The sequence below is a fragment of the Lacerta agilis genome, chromosome 6, assembly GCF_009819535.1.
Source record: "Lacerta agilis isolate rLacAgi1 chromosome 6, rLacAgi1.pri, whole genome shotgun sequence".
NCBI lineage: Eukaryota > Metazoa > Chordata > Lepidosauria > Squamata > Lacertidae > Lacerta > Lacerta agilis.
Window position 1 is genome coordinate 20,726,010 of NC_046317.1, and position 16,670 is coordinate 20,742,679.

At 42.8% G+C, this 16,670-nt stretch overlaps 1 protein-coding gene across 2 annotated transcripts in view; it reads left to right on the forward strand.

The window, feature by feature from the left end:
• The first annotated feature begins 555 nt into the window (after positions 1 to 555).
• Positions 556 to 16,670, forward strand: part of ABCD3 (ATP binding cassette subfamily D member 3) — a 42,387-nt gene continuing 26,272 nt past the window's right edge. The window contains exon 1 of one of the 2 annotated variants that reach the window (XM_033151563.1): positions 556 to 851. In XM_033151563.1, the coding sequence (XP_033007454.1) occupies positions 733 to 851 (119 nt within the window). In that variant the 5' untranslated portion in view covers positions 556 to 732. The remainder of the gene's footprint in view (positions 852 to 16,670) is intronic. The other variant, XM_033151562.1, reaches the window with a different exon arrangement.

Consider the following 16,670-nt stretch of genomic DNA (forward strand, 5'->3'; position numbering starts at 1 on the left):
GTGCAAGTGTAAAGACACATGGTAAAGATGTACCTATGTGCCCGCACATCCATACACACAAAACCCACCTGTCACACAACAACGGGCATTTTGCTCGCCCATAACAGCGGGCGCCCGCTCTAAAATTCCAACCTCGCACCCTAAACCCTGGTAAGGTGGGAACTTGTAAGCCTTCCAGCTGTTGCGACTACAACTCCCGTCATGCCCCACCAGCAGCCATTCTAGCTGAGGCTGCCGGGAGTTGTAGTCCAAACAAACCACACACAAAACAATGGGAAGGGCCCCGCCGTTGCGTGGAGAGAATCCGCTTCACTAAAAAAAACCCTCAATTCACTAAAATAATGGGGGGGGGGGTAAAGAAATAACACCCTTTCGTACAACACACGACGCGTCTATAACGGCCTGAGTAGAGGCGAACGAGCTTCACTAGCTAGGCCCCAGCGCAAGCGCTCTTATTCCTTCAGAGGCCGCTTGCCGTTGTTGGCAGGGCACCTCTCGCTCGGCTGAAGCCAACCGCGGCGGTGTGAGGAGGAGTCGGGCCTGAGGCGGGCCTGGAGAGGAGTGAGAGCGAGGGCAGGGCCTCAGCCGCCGCGGCCTTACCCCTCAGCTGACAGGCGCCTCCTCTTTCTTTCCCCCCGGCATCCTCCGCGCTGCAGCGAGCCTCTTTCCCGGTCGGCCGCCGCCGCTGCTGCTGCTGCTTCTCGGGCTGCGCTTGCCGTCGCCTCCGCCGCCATGGCCGCCTACAGCAAGTTCCTCACTGCGCGCTACTCCACCATTGCCGGCGCCACCGCCGCCGCCTGCGCGGTGCTCTGCCTGCTCAGCAAGCGGAGGAAGGCGGCCGCCCTGCACGGGTCAGTCGGGGGCGATTCATGGGGGGCCGGGAGCTTTGGGTGTGGGGTGTGTGTAGGGGGCAGCCGAGAGAGTAAGTTCCCGGCTGCCTCCTCCGCCGACAGGATAAAAGGAAGAGTTGGGGTGAATAAAGTGGCCCCCAGTAGTCGAGGGGGTAATTTAAGGTCGAGAGGGGGTGGGAAACAAAGGGAGACTCCAGAGGGAGCCTTGCAGTGACTCCGTAGGCGTGGCATTCAGAAACTCTTCCATATCGACCGAGTCAAAACCGCACTGTGCTTTGCCCAAGGGCTCCGAAGTCTTTCTATGCCCTCTTTGTTACCTTGAGATCCTTTTACCTGGAGAGTTTCAACCTGGGAATGCACGTGGCTCTTCCTTTCTCGGGGATGGTTAGAAATGGCAACCTGCCGCACATTGCACCTGTTGCACAGGTATGAAGGGTCCGATCGATGGCACACCTGTTGCGGCAGGTAGACCTGCAAAACAGGTGCTGTGCAACAGGGCCCCCCCTGCGCTTGTGTTACCTTAACCATGCTGTGTTTCTTATCTGGGATAGGTACTAGATATTGTTGGGCTCCCGACACCCATCAGTCCCTGCCGGCACAGACAAGGGCAGTGGGTGCTGGAAGTTGTAGCCCATGATATCTAGTGGCACACTAGACCCTTGGCTGCATTCAAACATCTGAGAGATTGGCTTGTAGGAGAACGTAATATTAATAATTGGTGTTTACATAGCATTTTAGAGTACCAGAATATTTTCACATGCACTGCTTTGATGACTGTGACAGCAACTGGCAAGCTGGGTCAATCTGTGGGGCTGAAGCTTTGAATTCCTTGCCATTGCAATGTACAAAATGTAACAGTAAGATAGTACTATTTGCTGAACTTCTGCCTGTCACACAGTTTTTTAAGGAAGTCCTACTTAAAGAGATGGAAACACTAAAGTTCAGCTGAGAAGGGAATTAAGCTTTCCAGTGCTGTTAGTGTTTAGACAGACCCCGCCCCCTGCTACTGAAGTTTGCTCCGAAGGTTCCCTTTTATACAGGAAACAAAGACGACTATACTTTTCTTTGGATACAGGGAGCACTGTCACCTGGGTTCTTTAAAGAGGCATGTGCATTGCCTTATGGGCACTTGTTAGTTAGCCTTCATGAAGCGCAGGTAGCTCTGGATTTTTTCCTGTAATTTCATTTATCTAAATTGCCCAGGCCAAGATTTCCCAAAGAGAAAGTTGCAGAAGTGCAAGGAGTATGTGTGCAGAATGTAAAGACAGTGTGTAAGCATGCATGAGTTCAAAGGGGGAACGGGGACCTGTGATTCTGGATTTTAATTCCCTTATGAATATTCTGAAGAATGACTTGGCAGATGTATTCAGCCTAGGAGAGATCCTAAATGTTTGGGGGGGAAATGCAGCTTGGGATAAACAAAGACTAATATTTATATATTGTATGCAGGTTGACAGCTGTCATAGCTGGGATAATAAGATAATCGTTTGGGCAGTGATATTTATGAAATACTTTTCATTTGGTTTCAAAGTTGCACGTGTGCATAATCAGAGTGATAGATCTAAAAGATAGACTCACTTGTATCTAGATCATGTTTGTGTCACTTCTTTCTTAATGTCACTTATTATCAAATGATCTCCAAGTAACTTACAATATTGTTAAAGACACAAATAAATATATTATACCACAAAACAAAACGGAAGACAGCCCCTATAGGCACAGAAAGTTTTGACAACAAAATAATAACAAACATTATTTAGACTGTCAAAGCCTGGGAGAAAGGTTGGATGCAATTGATGCAAAAGTTTCATAAATATTGGGCAATTATCAGTTTTATTATATTTCAAAATGCTTTTATGTCATTATATATTTTATATTTTGCACAATACTATGTTGTCTTGAGGTACAGTCTGTAAGGCAATGTTTCAAGAGAAGTATTATATATTGATATGCTATGAACAATACTTTATCCAATGTTAAAATACAATAGTGGGACATGGGTGGCGCTGTGGGCTAAACCACAGAGCCTAGGGCTTGCTGATCAGAAGATTGGCGGTTCGAGTCCCCGCGATGGGGTGAGCTCCCGTTGCTTGGTCCCAGCTCCTGCCCACCTAGCAGTTCAAAAGCACACCAAAAGTGCAAGTAGGTAAATAGGTACCGCTCTGGCGGGAAGGTAAACGGCGTTTCTGTGTGCTGCTCTGGTTTGCCAGAAGCGGCTTTGTCATGCTGGCCACATGACCCGGAAGCTGTACGCCGGCTCCCTCGACCAGTAACGCAAGATGAGCGTCGCAACCCTAGAGTTGGACATGACTGGAGCTAATGGTCAGGGGTCTCTACCTTTTTAAAATACAATAGTAGCCATCTTTTGAAAGTGAAACACTAAAGGCCTTAAGCAATCCCCATCCCTGCCTCCTGGTGCATCACCATGATATGCAAAAAAACTGATGTCCATGTGTCTTGTTCCTTTAGGAACAAATTTCCTGTAGACAGTGGTCCTAAGAAGGGGATAACATTGTCACAGTAAATTAGGTGATAATGCCTAAGGTGATAACACCTTTTTGGATGCTGGTGTGCATTGTTACTACTGAGATACAACTTATGCCAGGAGTGGCAAAATTACTGGCACAGTGTTGTAGCAAGGATGTGTTTTGCTCACCGCCCAATGCTTATCATGTTTGCTTCATTATTGATTATAAGTATTTCAAATGATAAAAAATAAACTTGTAAGTATGTGAGTGATGTCCAACTGAAATGAATGGGTGGGATATAATTGTTATTAATATTATTGTTATTGTTATTGACTTGTCCAACTGCTTTGATTGGCAGAATTGGCACTACTACAGGTGCCACATACTACCTGTTTCGCTTTTGTAAGAACTCAATTGTTTAGTATGGCAGCACTCAATACTTTGGAACTCCCTGCCTATTTAGATCAAGCGGGTGTCTTCACTGTACTCTTTTCAGCACCTGCTAAAAACTTTCTTGTTTAGATAAGTCTGCCCAGATGCCTAGAAAGTTGTGGTGATTTTAATCTGTTTTAGTATTTTAACTTTCATATGTTTTTAAGTATGGCATTTTATTTATTTATCTTTGAGGGGGTTTTTCATAATCAAGTGGAGTATAGATTTTATGAAATAAAAAAATAAGAATATTGAAAACTGAGGCAGATGAAGTGTGTATGCACACGAAAGCTCATACCAAGAACAAACTTAGTTGGTCTCTAAGGTGCTACTGGAAGAAATTTTTTTATTTTTTATTTTGTTTTGACTATGGCAGACCCAACATGTCTACCTACCTGTAACTGAGGCAGATGTAGTAAGCTTGATGAAGCACTTTGCAAGTCCATGAAAAAGTTAATTTAGCTTTTGAACTCATTGATTTAAAGTTTCTTTTCTCGCCTGTAGAAGCTGAAACATATCTATACTTTTTGTAAATGCCATGTGGTAACCTTGTATATCCTGGTAGAGTATATAAATAGTCCCATTACCTCCTATTTGCAAGTACAGTAGTGTTTACTTATATGAACATTTGCTTGAATAAAATAACCTTATTTCTACCCCAGAGCCAGTTTGCCAAGCTGATTTAAGTGCCAAACTGAAATAACATGCAATCAGATGTTGTAATACAAAGTCCAAAGTAGGTTGTCACATACTTGTTTGCATCCTCTCTTCAGTAACTGAGACCCTTCTGCTTTTAGAAGCTAACAAACTACTACTACTAAATAACATTTAATTGGGTTTCATAAACAAGGAATATAGGAACAATAATAATAAACATAGGAATAATAAATAGACCAAATATTCTCATGCTATTTGTATATCACAAAAATAGCATAATAAATTTGCAGTAATATCTACAACATATGGTTCATTATTAGCGGTCAGTGTATAAGTTCTTGGTTTGTAAATTGGTTTAAACAAAAACAAAGGAGGGAACAGCGGAGGTTGGAATTCCCTTGATTAGTTCTGTTTCCAATTGGTCCCATTGTTTTAAGGTATTATCTAAAATAAAGTGGATGGCATGTCTTACTTAGTTAGCAATAAAATATACCGGTAGTTCCAGGTTTGGGATACCACAGCCTCCTTCCACTGTGGGGAGGTACAGGAGTTTGGCATTAATTCTGAGTCTTTTGCAGGAAAAAATGAATGAATTTAATTTTTTTCTGCCACCTTTGTATCTGGTTGAGTGGGATCCAAAGTGGGAGTCATTGGAATAGAAATCACAGTTTTGGTAGGATCATCATTTTTTCCATTGCTAAACTGTTTCTGAGCGTAAAATGGGTCTTGCTCTTTTTTTCCCCAAATTTTGAAGAATTGTCTGCCATACAGGGGGATGTTTTGTGAATCCAGTCTACTAAGGTTTCTTGTTGCATTTTTTTCCTAAATAGCTAAGCTTTGTGTGACAGAGTTTAATGCCTGTGCATTCTGTGAATGCTTTTTGGATCTTAGGATCCAAATTTTTTGGATCATTGAAGCATAAAGCTTCCAATTTTGAGACGTTAACCTGCAGGCCTGTTAGCGTTGCAAAGTTGTTAAGCTCTTGAAGTATGGCTGCCCCAGTGTTCAATGGGTCAGGTGGGTCATAATAATTAAATGATCAGCAAATAGCCCGATCATGCAGTTTTGTTTTTCAGTTTGGACTCTCTTAATGTCTGGTGGTATTCAGAGGCATATAGTTAGGATGAACAAAAAGGTAGAGGGTAGACAGTCTTTCTTTGTTCTTTATCAAATCCCTACCAGGGATGAAGTTTTATTGCTTATTCTGTTGATATATAATATTGTTGTTCTGCGTATTTTGGGTCCATGGACTGCAATAAAGCTGTGTGTGTGTTTATTCTTACTGTGGTAGATGATTCAGAGTGCATTTGTTTCAAAATGTGTATAAATTTCAGGTCATATAGCAATTTAGATAGAACTGCCAGCAAGTAGTCCCATTCTAGGCAGTCAAAGGCCTTGAGAATGTCCAGGACTACCATAGGGGAAGTTGACCATAGTACATTTGATTACTGGGTATGTTTAAAAGTTTTCTGATTGGTTCAGTGATGTTTCAATGGGGGACAAAACCAGCTTGGTCTGGGGCTACTTGTTTGTGCAAAAATATACTAGTCCTGTTGACTAGCACTGATGTAAAGATTTTGTAATCCTGGTTAATCAGAGAGATTGGCCGAAAAGATTCTACCTTCTGCTGGTTTTCAAATGGTTTTAGGATAGCTGCAATCTTGGAGTGGTACCATGTTTTGGGGAGGGGTTCCCTTCTCATTAGGTTGTTAAATAAGCAGACCATATAGGTAATAATGTTTGTTTGACTTGTTTATAAAACTTGGAAGTTTATAAAACTCAGGAAGTCCTGAGCCTTTATGTGGTTTAAATTTTTTAATAACAGTCAATTTCTTCTAGGGAGATGGGACTAACTAAAAAGGTTTTCTTATGAGTTAGTGAAGATATGGGTAAGTTTTCTAAGAAATTGTGGATATCATTTTTTATTTGGGGATTGTGAGGTGTATAATTTAGAATTAAAGGAAGCAGCCCAAGTTTTTGTGTGTGTGTCCATCTTAAAGAAATATGAATCGGTATATTGTGAGGCATAAATAGTGAAAATGAACTGCTGAGTGACAGTTCTTATATAGAAAATGGCAATTTCCAGTCAAAGTAATAATGAACCCAAGTTGTCAAATCTTAAGGCTAGGGAGCTTTACCAGGCCTTTAGTATCCCTACCACACTACCTACAAATGATTGATCTGGATTCAGCGTTAGAAAGCAAACACCTTTTCTGCAGCAGAAGGACTATCATACAATGGTTGCCCATAACACTAAACTTTTGTTTAACTGACACAAAGGTTTAAAGAGACATGTGGGATCTTCTCTCCCTTGAAGAAGGTAAGAAACAGCTTGGGAGGAAAGGATGTGTGTTGTTGTTTGTTGTTCTTCTTGCTGGAGGAAAGAAGCACTTGTTACTGGTGAAAATATTTGTAGATTAGGACACCTGTTTTAATTAATCCATTTGCTTAAAATGTTTCACCGCAGTTTGATGTTGACTTTGATTAGGATATTGTGCAATTTATTGTAAAGGGCTTTATAGTCTATATTACCAACCCCCCTGACAAGAGTTTGATCATGATAACCGAGTTCCGTAGGTGTTAAAATGGTGATGCAAGCTCAAGCAAGGGTATTGACCTTTCCCCTGCTGAAAGGAATTTTGCTTGGTTATTACAGTGTAGGAAGTTTGATATTGGTGAACATGAGTCATTCAAGGCACTTTACTCTTTGCCCCAATGGCATTGGGAGAACGAGGTGAAAGTTGAGGGCAGACAATCTGAGAAATACTGTTGTGACCGGCCTGTAAATAGTAGCACTGCAGGGTATATGTCCTTGAATGTTTGCAGGTTACATGCTTTCTGAAGCCATTGGGTCTTTCATTTCACTAGAAAAGGGGTGGGGAGCCTCAGGGTTGTGTGTCTGGCCCTCAGGACCTCCCTAGGTCATGATCTCTCCCTGGCACATGTAGCCTCTTCTATGGCCATAACCCCCTCACTGCCTTCACACTCTCCTTGAGTGATGGTCCTTGAACTGGAATGTGTCCTTGAACTATCCATACTATCCATTGCTTGCCTGAATGGAGCATGTCTGTGCGTGTAAACCTGACTTTTGTGTGTTCGGAATGTAACCTACTATACTGTACAAAGGTAAGAGTCAAAGCCACTCCCCCTAGAAGGGTTTTATGTGGGAATTTGGCCCTTCAGCTGAAAAAGTTTTCCCATGCCTGCATTAGTGCTAGATGTTCCACGTAAAGATCAAACTGTTTAGGGTTGCCATATTTCAAAAAGTGAAAATAATCCGGACACAAAGGTTGTTTACTTTTGGGGGGGGAGTTGTTGAGTTTACCGGCTGTATGGTAACCCTAGAACCGTTCTAACTGGGTACCTGTGTCAGGAATTCGGCAAATACTTCAAATGATTTGCGGAATGGCGTGAGACTTCCTTCTTCCTAAAGGTACATGAAAACTGAGTCAGTGAAAGGGAGAGTTCACTTCTTGTCTGCTATCAGTAAGCTTAGGCCTTAGCTGACACCTTGAAGACTTTGGCTTTTTTCTTTTTTTTAAGTGACAGTCACATTCTGCTTCTCTCATAAGAACATAAAAATTGTCCAACTAGGTCAGGCTATGGCTTGGCTTGCACAATGTGGTAATACAAACTATGGCTGACTGGTACTGCATGTGTGTGCTGGCTTCTGGAGCAGAACTCGCATCCCAGTCCTTTTAGCTCAGCTCAGCAGGGCAAGGCAGTTAATTTATTTAATTTTATTTATTTCATAAAATTTGTGCACCGTTTGATTGTAAGAAAACCCTCAAAGTGAAAGGTAAAACAGGGAAATTGGGGGGAAATTGCAACCCTACTTTAAAACATACAAAAGTTAAATACTAAAATAGATTTAAATGACATCAACGTTCTCAGCATCTGGGTAAAGGTAAAGGACCCCTGACAGTTAAGTCCAGTTGCGAACGACTCTGGGGTTGTGGCGCTCATCTCGCTTTACTGGCCGTGGGAGCTGACTTTTGTCCGCAGACAGTTTTTCTGGGTCATGGGTCAGCATGACTAACCCGCTTCTGGCAAAACCAGAGCAGCACACGGAAACACCGTTTACCTTCCCGCCGGAGCGGTACCTATTTATCTACTTGCACTTTGACGTGCTTTCAGGCGGCGAAAAGAGTGCAGGGATTGTCACTTATTGGTGTCAATAGGCAGGGAGTTACAAAGTACAGGTACTTTCACACTAAACCAGAGGTTTTCAACCTTTTTGAGTCCATGGCTCCATTGACAACTACATTCTTTCTGTGGCACACCTGTGGGGCTTGGGAGCCCAGTTATGCCACCCCTGTACTGCACAGCTGGCAGCCTCTCACCCTTTCTCAAATACCCTTCCTTGTGGAGTGCTCCCTCAGCCTTCTCTCCTCTCCCCGATCCTTGGGAGTCTTTTGGGCAGCCACTGCTGCCGCCCCTGAGCTGCCTCCCCCCCCCGCCCCAAAGAGAGGTGCCTCCTCAAACTGCCCCATAGGGCCTAGGACTTTTCTGTCCATTCCCAACAGCAAGGGCTGGCAGACTGGCTGGCTGGGGTCCCTTGCCCATTTGCTTGCTTACTCCGAGAGCAATTCAGCTCCTGGCAACCAGCACCCCCTGGCCAGCCTAGTGGCACCATTCGCCTGAGGTGCTTGTAGCAAGGGCTGCTGCAACATACAGCTGTGCAAGCCTTTTGGAGGGAATCAGAGGAGGGAGGGAAGGAAAGAGGGACAGATGCCAGGGATGCCTGTGACACCGCTGACCATCATCTTTCATGGCACCCCAGGGTGCCACGGCATTGCACTAAACAATTAAGTTCTTACAAATGCAGAACGGGTGCTATATAGCACCTGCAGTAGTGCCCATTCTGCCAATCAAAGAGGTTGCGTGGTCACATGTAGGGTGGAGCGATCTCATAGGTAAACCGGTCCCAAGTTGTTAAGGGCTTTATAAACTAATAGTAAAAAGATACACTTTATAAACCCTTGATAGGTAAGCCAAGGTTTGGCTTTGCATGTTGTGCAAACCTGGGATTGTGGTTAAGCTCTCTCCTCAATCACTACCTGCGACTAAAAGCAAACCTCAGCTACTGCTCATGGTTAAGGAGGAGAGAGCTTAACCATGATCCAGGAATTTTTTTTAATGGCGCATTCAGTCAATGTAAGCTAAGAGGACTGGAGAGGAGCAAAGTGGCTGCAATCGCCTCCTTACAAACCCCATACATTTGCACTAGTCATGATTTGGCTTAGTGTTATGTGCGGACACAGTCCCAAGGTCCATCTAGTCCAGCATTCTCTTTCTTGCAGTCAGGTTCTTTGGGGAAGTACCTATACCTGCAGGCCATGAAGGCAACTGTGGTCTCTCCTGTTGTGTGGCCTCAGCATCCACTCTCGGTCACCATTTTTTCTGGGCTAGTAGTGAAATTCTTTGTAGTGCTGAAAAGCACTCCTGCATTTTCTTCCTTTCACAGTCTCTCCCAAAAGAATATCATGAGACTTTACTAGCACAGAGGTCTTAGAACATAACTTGCACAAAGGCCTACTGTTCGCTCCTGTGGCTTAATGTTGCATAAATGTGCGGCACTGTAGCCCAAAGGTTGTATTGTGCAGTGGAATACAAAGAGAGAACAGGAAAAAGGGGGAGATAATACAATTGGAGTGATAGTGAAGTTATTATACTGAGGACTGCAACTTTTTCATTAATCAGTTAAAATAAATGATTCAGAACAGTTTGACCAACTAAAAATGTGCTCCCAGTCAATTCTTAATGCAAGTACTTATAAAAACTGCATGTGGCAAGTGCTGTCTTGAAAGAGCCATTCCTTCACGTATGAGAGAAAATGTGTTTGTTGTGGACATGCGCAAATCACGGAAAAAGAAAGCTTTGCTTTTATTTAGAACTATTTTTGTTGTACGTAAATTTATTGAGATTTTATCCACCGACTGAACTCAGTCAGTTGACTTAAGATTTTTCTTTAGCTGGCTCACAATCCTTGTTACAGTGGTTTGTGTATTTTAGCACATTGTTTTCCTAGCTTTTTAAAGTGTTTTAGAAGCATCACAAGAGAGGTTTTTGGAGAGTAGTAAGTACCCAACAAGGACAAAATATTCCCAGAAGAAACCGTTGAAGGAATTTGCAGTTGCGGGCAAGTGACTGTGTGTGCTGTTCTGATGCATAAAACTGTATGCTCATTTCCCTGCTGGCATAGCATAGTTAGAAGAAAGCTCTTCTAGGTAAAAGGTAATGTATTACCTTATTACATTATCTTTGCACTTTGATTCCTGTACTTGTCATGCTACACAGAAGGAAAAGGAAATGTGGTAGAGCAGCCAAAGGTGTACATAAGTCTTGGCTATTGTAGAAAGAAAATTGTGTTTTCCTTAATATAAAAAATTGCTAAAAAGAACTGCATAACAAATCGCAATGGCCAGTGCCAGAAACAGAAATGAAATGTTTTGGGCTTCTTGTCATTTAAAAAATGAACATGCTTCATTTGGTGGAAACCTGGAATCATACATAGGCAGCTTCCTGTCTCAACACTGGTTTCAGTTGCAAATGCAGTGTCTCCTTGCCCCCAACCAGTCCAGCCACTGGCACTCAGGGTTCTACTTTCTACCTGGCTATAGCAACTTGGGTGGAATTTGTAGGAGAAGGAGAAGAAATGCCTCCACTTTGTCAACCCTCCTTCCTCTCCCAGAAACTTTCTAAGAAGAGAAGGGAGAGAAGAACAATGGTAACAGAGGGAGTGACCAGTCCTGGAAAAGGGCTGTGGGAACACCTTGCCACCTTGCTTCCAATCTCTGGGAAGGATTAGTTGAAGGGACTAATCTGAGCCCTCAGCACTTTGGGTCACCTGTCTTAAGAGACATAGCCTATGATCAGCAGTGATGTTGCGCAGCATCACAAATTGCACTTGCTTATAGCTTGCCCTGCATGCACCCATGCCCAAATTTAGATGGAGAGGATGGAGTGTCTGGGACCAGCAGAGATGGTCCCACATAGTACTGGTCCTGTATTACTTTATGAAGCAACTGAGCCCTGTGTTGCTAGGGTGGTATGTGGTGGGCTTCAGTCTGTTGCAGGATATATATGAGTCAAAGTGTGGAACATTGTTTTACGGGTGCTGTTGGGGATCTCAGTGTAGGGCAGAGTTGGTGTTCAATGTAGGTCAGAGTTTGGGAGTGTGGGTTGTGGGCAGGGCTGGATTTAGGTTTGATGAGGCCCTAAACTACTGAAGGTAATGGGGCCCTTTATATGTACAGCTGTCCTTTGTCAACAACAAATTGTCACTGTTTTCTGTGTTGAATGTATGCTGTATGGTAATTTATGGATCTAATAGGTCCATACACAACACAAAACATTGTTCTGCATGTAGGTTTTATTTTATTTGTTTTTTTATCTTATATTTTGGAAATGTACATCCAGGTGTTTTTTTCCCTTTAATTTTTTTGGGGCCCCCAAGAGAGTGGGCCCCTAAGCCTATAGCATGTTTAGCTCATACGTAAATCTGGCACTGGTTGTGGGGTGTGGGCACCTCTAGTGATTTGATTTCTTGAGCAACTAAACACATGACATCTAAACAGAGGTTGGATGGCCATCTGTCATGTATGCTTTAGTTGAGATTCCTCCATTGCACAGAGATTCCCTCTGTGTCCCTTCCAGGTCTATGGTTCTATCTCACATGTATGCATTGCCGCAGTCATTCTCTCTCCCCATATGTTGTGAAATTAAATACTGGAAAAGAATGGCAATTTTCTCCTGGCAAACTTTCATTGGGGAGGGGAACTTCTGAGTGTGGTGTTCACTGTAGGATGTGGGCGTATGTATATGGTTGCAGTATGAGTGGGTTGCATGCATGTGTGTCTATTGTAGATGTGGTTCTCCCATGACAATTTGTCAAGTTTCCAAATGTTTCCACGGACCCAGAAAGGTTGATGAACCCTTTTGTAACCACTGTACCACTCTGATACAGTTTTTCATGATACAGTGGTACCTTGATTTTAGAACAGTTCTGTTTATGAATGATTCAGTTTACGAATTCCGCAAAAACGGAAGTACAGTAGTGTCCTGGTTTGCAAACTTTACCTCGGTCTAAGAACGGAATCCGAACAGTGGAAGGGCACTGGCAGCAGGAGGCCTCATTAGGGAAACCGTGCCTCAGTTTAAGAACAGTTTCGGTTTAAGAACGGACTTCTGGAACAGATTAAGTTTGTAAACTGAGGTACCACTGTATGTACATAGTCATTGGACATAGCATCTACTAGATTACTCTGTCTGCAAACACTTCAGTCCTTGCAGGATTTTAGCTTTACTTTTGCTTTCAGCCATGTGCAACACATTTTTCCAGAACTTTTTACATATATTTTAATGGGGCTGGAAAACCTGAATAACTTGAACCACTGATCAAAACTTCACAAAACCAATGAAAACATGGTCTCCATATGAAGCCTGAATGCAAACATCAATGTTGTTCAGTCGTTCAGTCGTGTCCGACTCTTCGTGATCCCATGGACCAGAGCACGCCAGGCACGCCTATCCTCCACTGCCTCCCGCAGTTTGGCCAAACTCATGCCAGTCGCTTCGAGAACACTGTCCAACCATCTCATCCTCTGTCGTCCCCTTCTCCTTGTGCCCTCCATCTTTCCCAGCATCAGGGTCTTTTCTAGGGAGTCTTCTCTTCTCATGAGGTGGCCAAAGTACTGGAGCCTCAACTTCAGGATCTGTCCTTCTAGTGAGCACTCAGGGCTGATTTCTTTGAGAATGGATAGGTTTGATCTTCTTGCAGTCCATGGGACTCTCAAGAGTCTCCTCCAGCACCATAATTCAAAAGCATCAATTCTTCGGCGATCAGCCTTCTTGATGGTCCAGCTCTCACTTCCGTACATTACTACTGGGAAAACCATAGCTTTAACTATACGGACCTTTGTCGGCAAGGTGATGTCTTTGCTTTTTAAGATGCTGTCTAGGTTTGTCATTGCTTTTCTCCCAAGAAGCAGGCGTCTTCTAATTTCGTGACTGCTGTCACCATCTGCAGTGATCATGGAACCCAAGAAAGTGAAATCTCTCACTGCCTCCATTTCTTCCCCTTCTATTTGCCAGGAGGTGATGGGGCCAGTGGCCATGATCTTAGTTTTTTTGATGTTGAGCTTCAGACCATATTTTGCGCTCTCCTCTTTCACCCTCATTAAAAGGTTCTTTAATTCCTCCTCACTTTCTGCCATCAAGGTAGTATCATCAAGGTAGTATCATCATCAGCAAACATCAATAGCTCTTCCTAAAATGGGTAAGTAATGCATTATGTGCCTTCTTAATAACTCGGAAAAGAGGGTCAAAGTGTTCGCAGCTCATTTAAACTTGATGTATTGGAGGCAATTATTATCTAATTGGTTTGAAATGTGGCACTTTTGTAGACCTCATCAAGTAGACAGTGTTTTGGCAGGTTTCAAGTCATTATTTCAATGCAGTTTTTATAAGCTGTAGAATTTTGAGGCTTACCATGACAGAACCTTGTTTTTGCTACTCACCTTTGACTATAAGATTATCTCTGTGCTCCTATTCTACAGTGTTTTAAATTCTAAAAATAAAATATTGTTGTTGTTCAGTCGTTCAGTCGTGTCCGACTCTTCGTGACCCCATGGACCAGAGCACGCCAGGCACGCCTATCATTCATTGGTTCTCTTTAAATATAAACAGAATTATTTGCTGATATCTCAACACAGTCACTTGCTTAAACTTCAGTCACTAGCTGGCCAATAAGCAGTGCTTCCCCGGGGATACTCAAGGGTACCCAGTACTGGTTCCTCTTTTTGTTGTTGTTAAAAAGTGTAACGCTTATTGTAACAATGTCGTGGTGAGTACCGGCACCTGTTTTTCGGGGGGGGGGAGGATTGCCAATAAGTGAGTATGAAGGGAGGAATCATATCACTACATGATGTTGGAAGATTCTGAACACATAAAGGAAGTACTTCTTCTTTTTAAATATATTTTTATTAAAGATTTCTTGGTTTACAAAAGTATGTGCAATGACTCCTTTTCAAGTTACATTTTCTACAGATCAGTTTCTTTTGTTGTAGGACATTAGTGTTACATTGGGAAGAAAAGGGGGAAAGAGCTGGGGGGTGGAATTGTGTGTGGGGTGGGGTCAGGTGGCAATGTTTCTATTTTACTTAATGTATGTGTGGGGTTTGTGTCAGCGTCGCTTGTGCAGGTTATCTTTGGTATTCGCTTGTGTTCTTGTGTTCCTTTGGTGTTGAGAGAGGTTGGGGGTTGGCCTAGGGTGTGATTGTTCATTTGTGATTGGCTGTGGTGAACTTAGTTTTTCTGTGTGAGTGGGGTGTGCATGTGTTTTTGGATCAGGTAGCCAGATTTATTCAAATGCTGTTGGCAGGTTCTTGTTGTCTTTTTGGGCTGTGTATGTGATAAAGAGTAACTATATCAGGCTGAAGGCGTATTTTTCTATTTGTCCCCGTGTCAGTCTAACCAACAAAAAGGAAGTACTTCTTAAAGCAGCTCAGAGTTAAACGATGGCATTCACTCCCACAGGAAAAAGTGATAGGATGGCTTTAAAATATTGGATGGCTTTAAAAGAGGATTAGGCTAATTCATGGACAATAAGGCTGCCCATCATCATCATCATCATCATCATCATCATTCTATTTGTATGCCGCCTTTCCATAGTTAAAACAATGCTCAAGGCTACTAGCCATTATGGCTACTCTCTGTCTCCATGGTTGGAGGCAGCAATGATGGAAATCCCAGGAAGGCAGTGTTGCACTTGGGTTCTGCTGGGGGGTTTCCCACAGGCATCTGGTTGGCCGCTGCGAGACTCTTGCTTGACTAGATGGGAAATTGGTCTGATTCAACAGGCTCTCCTCACGTTCTTTAAAATTGGTACCAAACTTCCAAATATTGTGCCCTTTGGTAGAATTGTAACTTCTGGCTCTCTCTTGAAACTTAGACTAAAGACCCTTTAATGGAAAAAAGGCCTTCCAACAGCTACATCTTGATTAGCAGTATAACCTTATATGTGCAGTACTGTACTATGAAGTAGATTCTACCAAGTCCATTGGGGATTTCTCCCACCTAAGGGAGTATAGGATTGCTGCCTAAATGGGAGTAAAGGATCTCATTGTGTTCGTAACTTGAGTTGCACATTGTAGGTGGCATTGTCAGAAATAACCTGTGAACTGGTGCCACAACCAGTGAATCAGGTTGTACCAGACTGATTAACTATGCGTCTTGTACTTTTAATCTTTTAAAGAGTACTGCCATAATTCCCCCAGGCAGGAATTTTAAGTTAGGGCTAGTGCTGTTCTAGCCTAACCTGTCTGTCCCTGCGCATCATGCTCATACACAAATGTGTGGGTGCTGGGGTGGGGCAATACCAGCAGGGTGTAACTTAGAGAGATTGTAAATGTCCCACCGCAAGTCTATATTCTTTATATGGAACACATAAATGCTAATAACATATGAACGAGGGCTGAGACATCAAAGGAACATTCAGTGCTCAATTGTCCAAATTATTTTTCTCATTAATACCATTGATTTTTGTGTATGTTCTTAAGTAATTTATAATCTTCCCTTAGGTATTCATTAAAATCTTTGAGCATTCTATGGTGGTGGGTTCTTTTGGATCATAGCTCTTGGATAATATATATCCAGGGCAGGAGGGAATATGTCAATGAAAATTATCTTTCTGCAAAATAACCCTGACAGTGGTAATTTATGCTTTCTGCCCCCACTACCCTGAATATAATCAGGAGAACAACTTACCAGCCATAATGTATTTCATGTCCTTTTCTGCCCTGCAAATCTCACCTATTTGGGCTGATAATGCTTATCTCAAGACTTACAATGTAGAACCATTAAAATCCCAAAATATTCCTGCAGCTGTTTATGCCAATTTTGTAAAATTGAACACTGATCCCCATATGAATCCTGTGGTTGCTTCTGATAACTGTCCACCTGAAAGTGTGGGGTTCAGTTTTCAGGCTTCAATACCTTTTTTAAGAACAGACTCTTCCCTGGTAATAATGGAAGTTGTAAGGATGTATAACAACCCCCACCCCCCCAGTCCAGCATAGGAGCAAATTAGAGCAGGGTGTCTGCAGTACACGAAGACAGTATAAATAATGTCATTGAAATGAAAAAGTTTCCAGTAGAATATTTGACCGCTTTAATGTTGCTAGCTTTTATGCTGAATAATTGAATTTTATACTAGAATTACATACCATGACAAAACAACAACAAAACCAGGGAGCAAGGG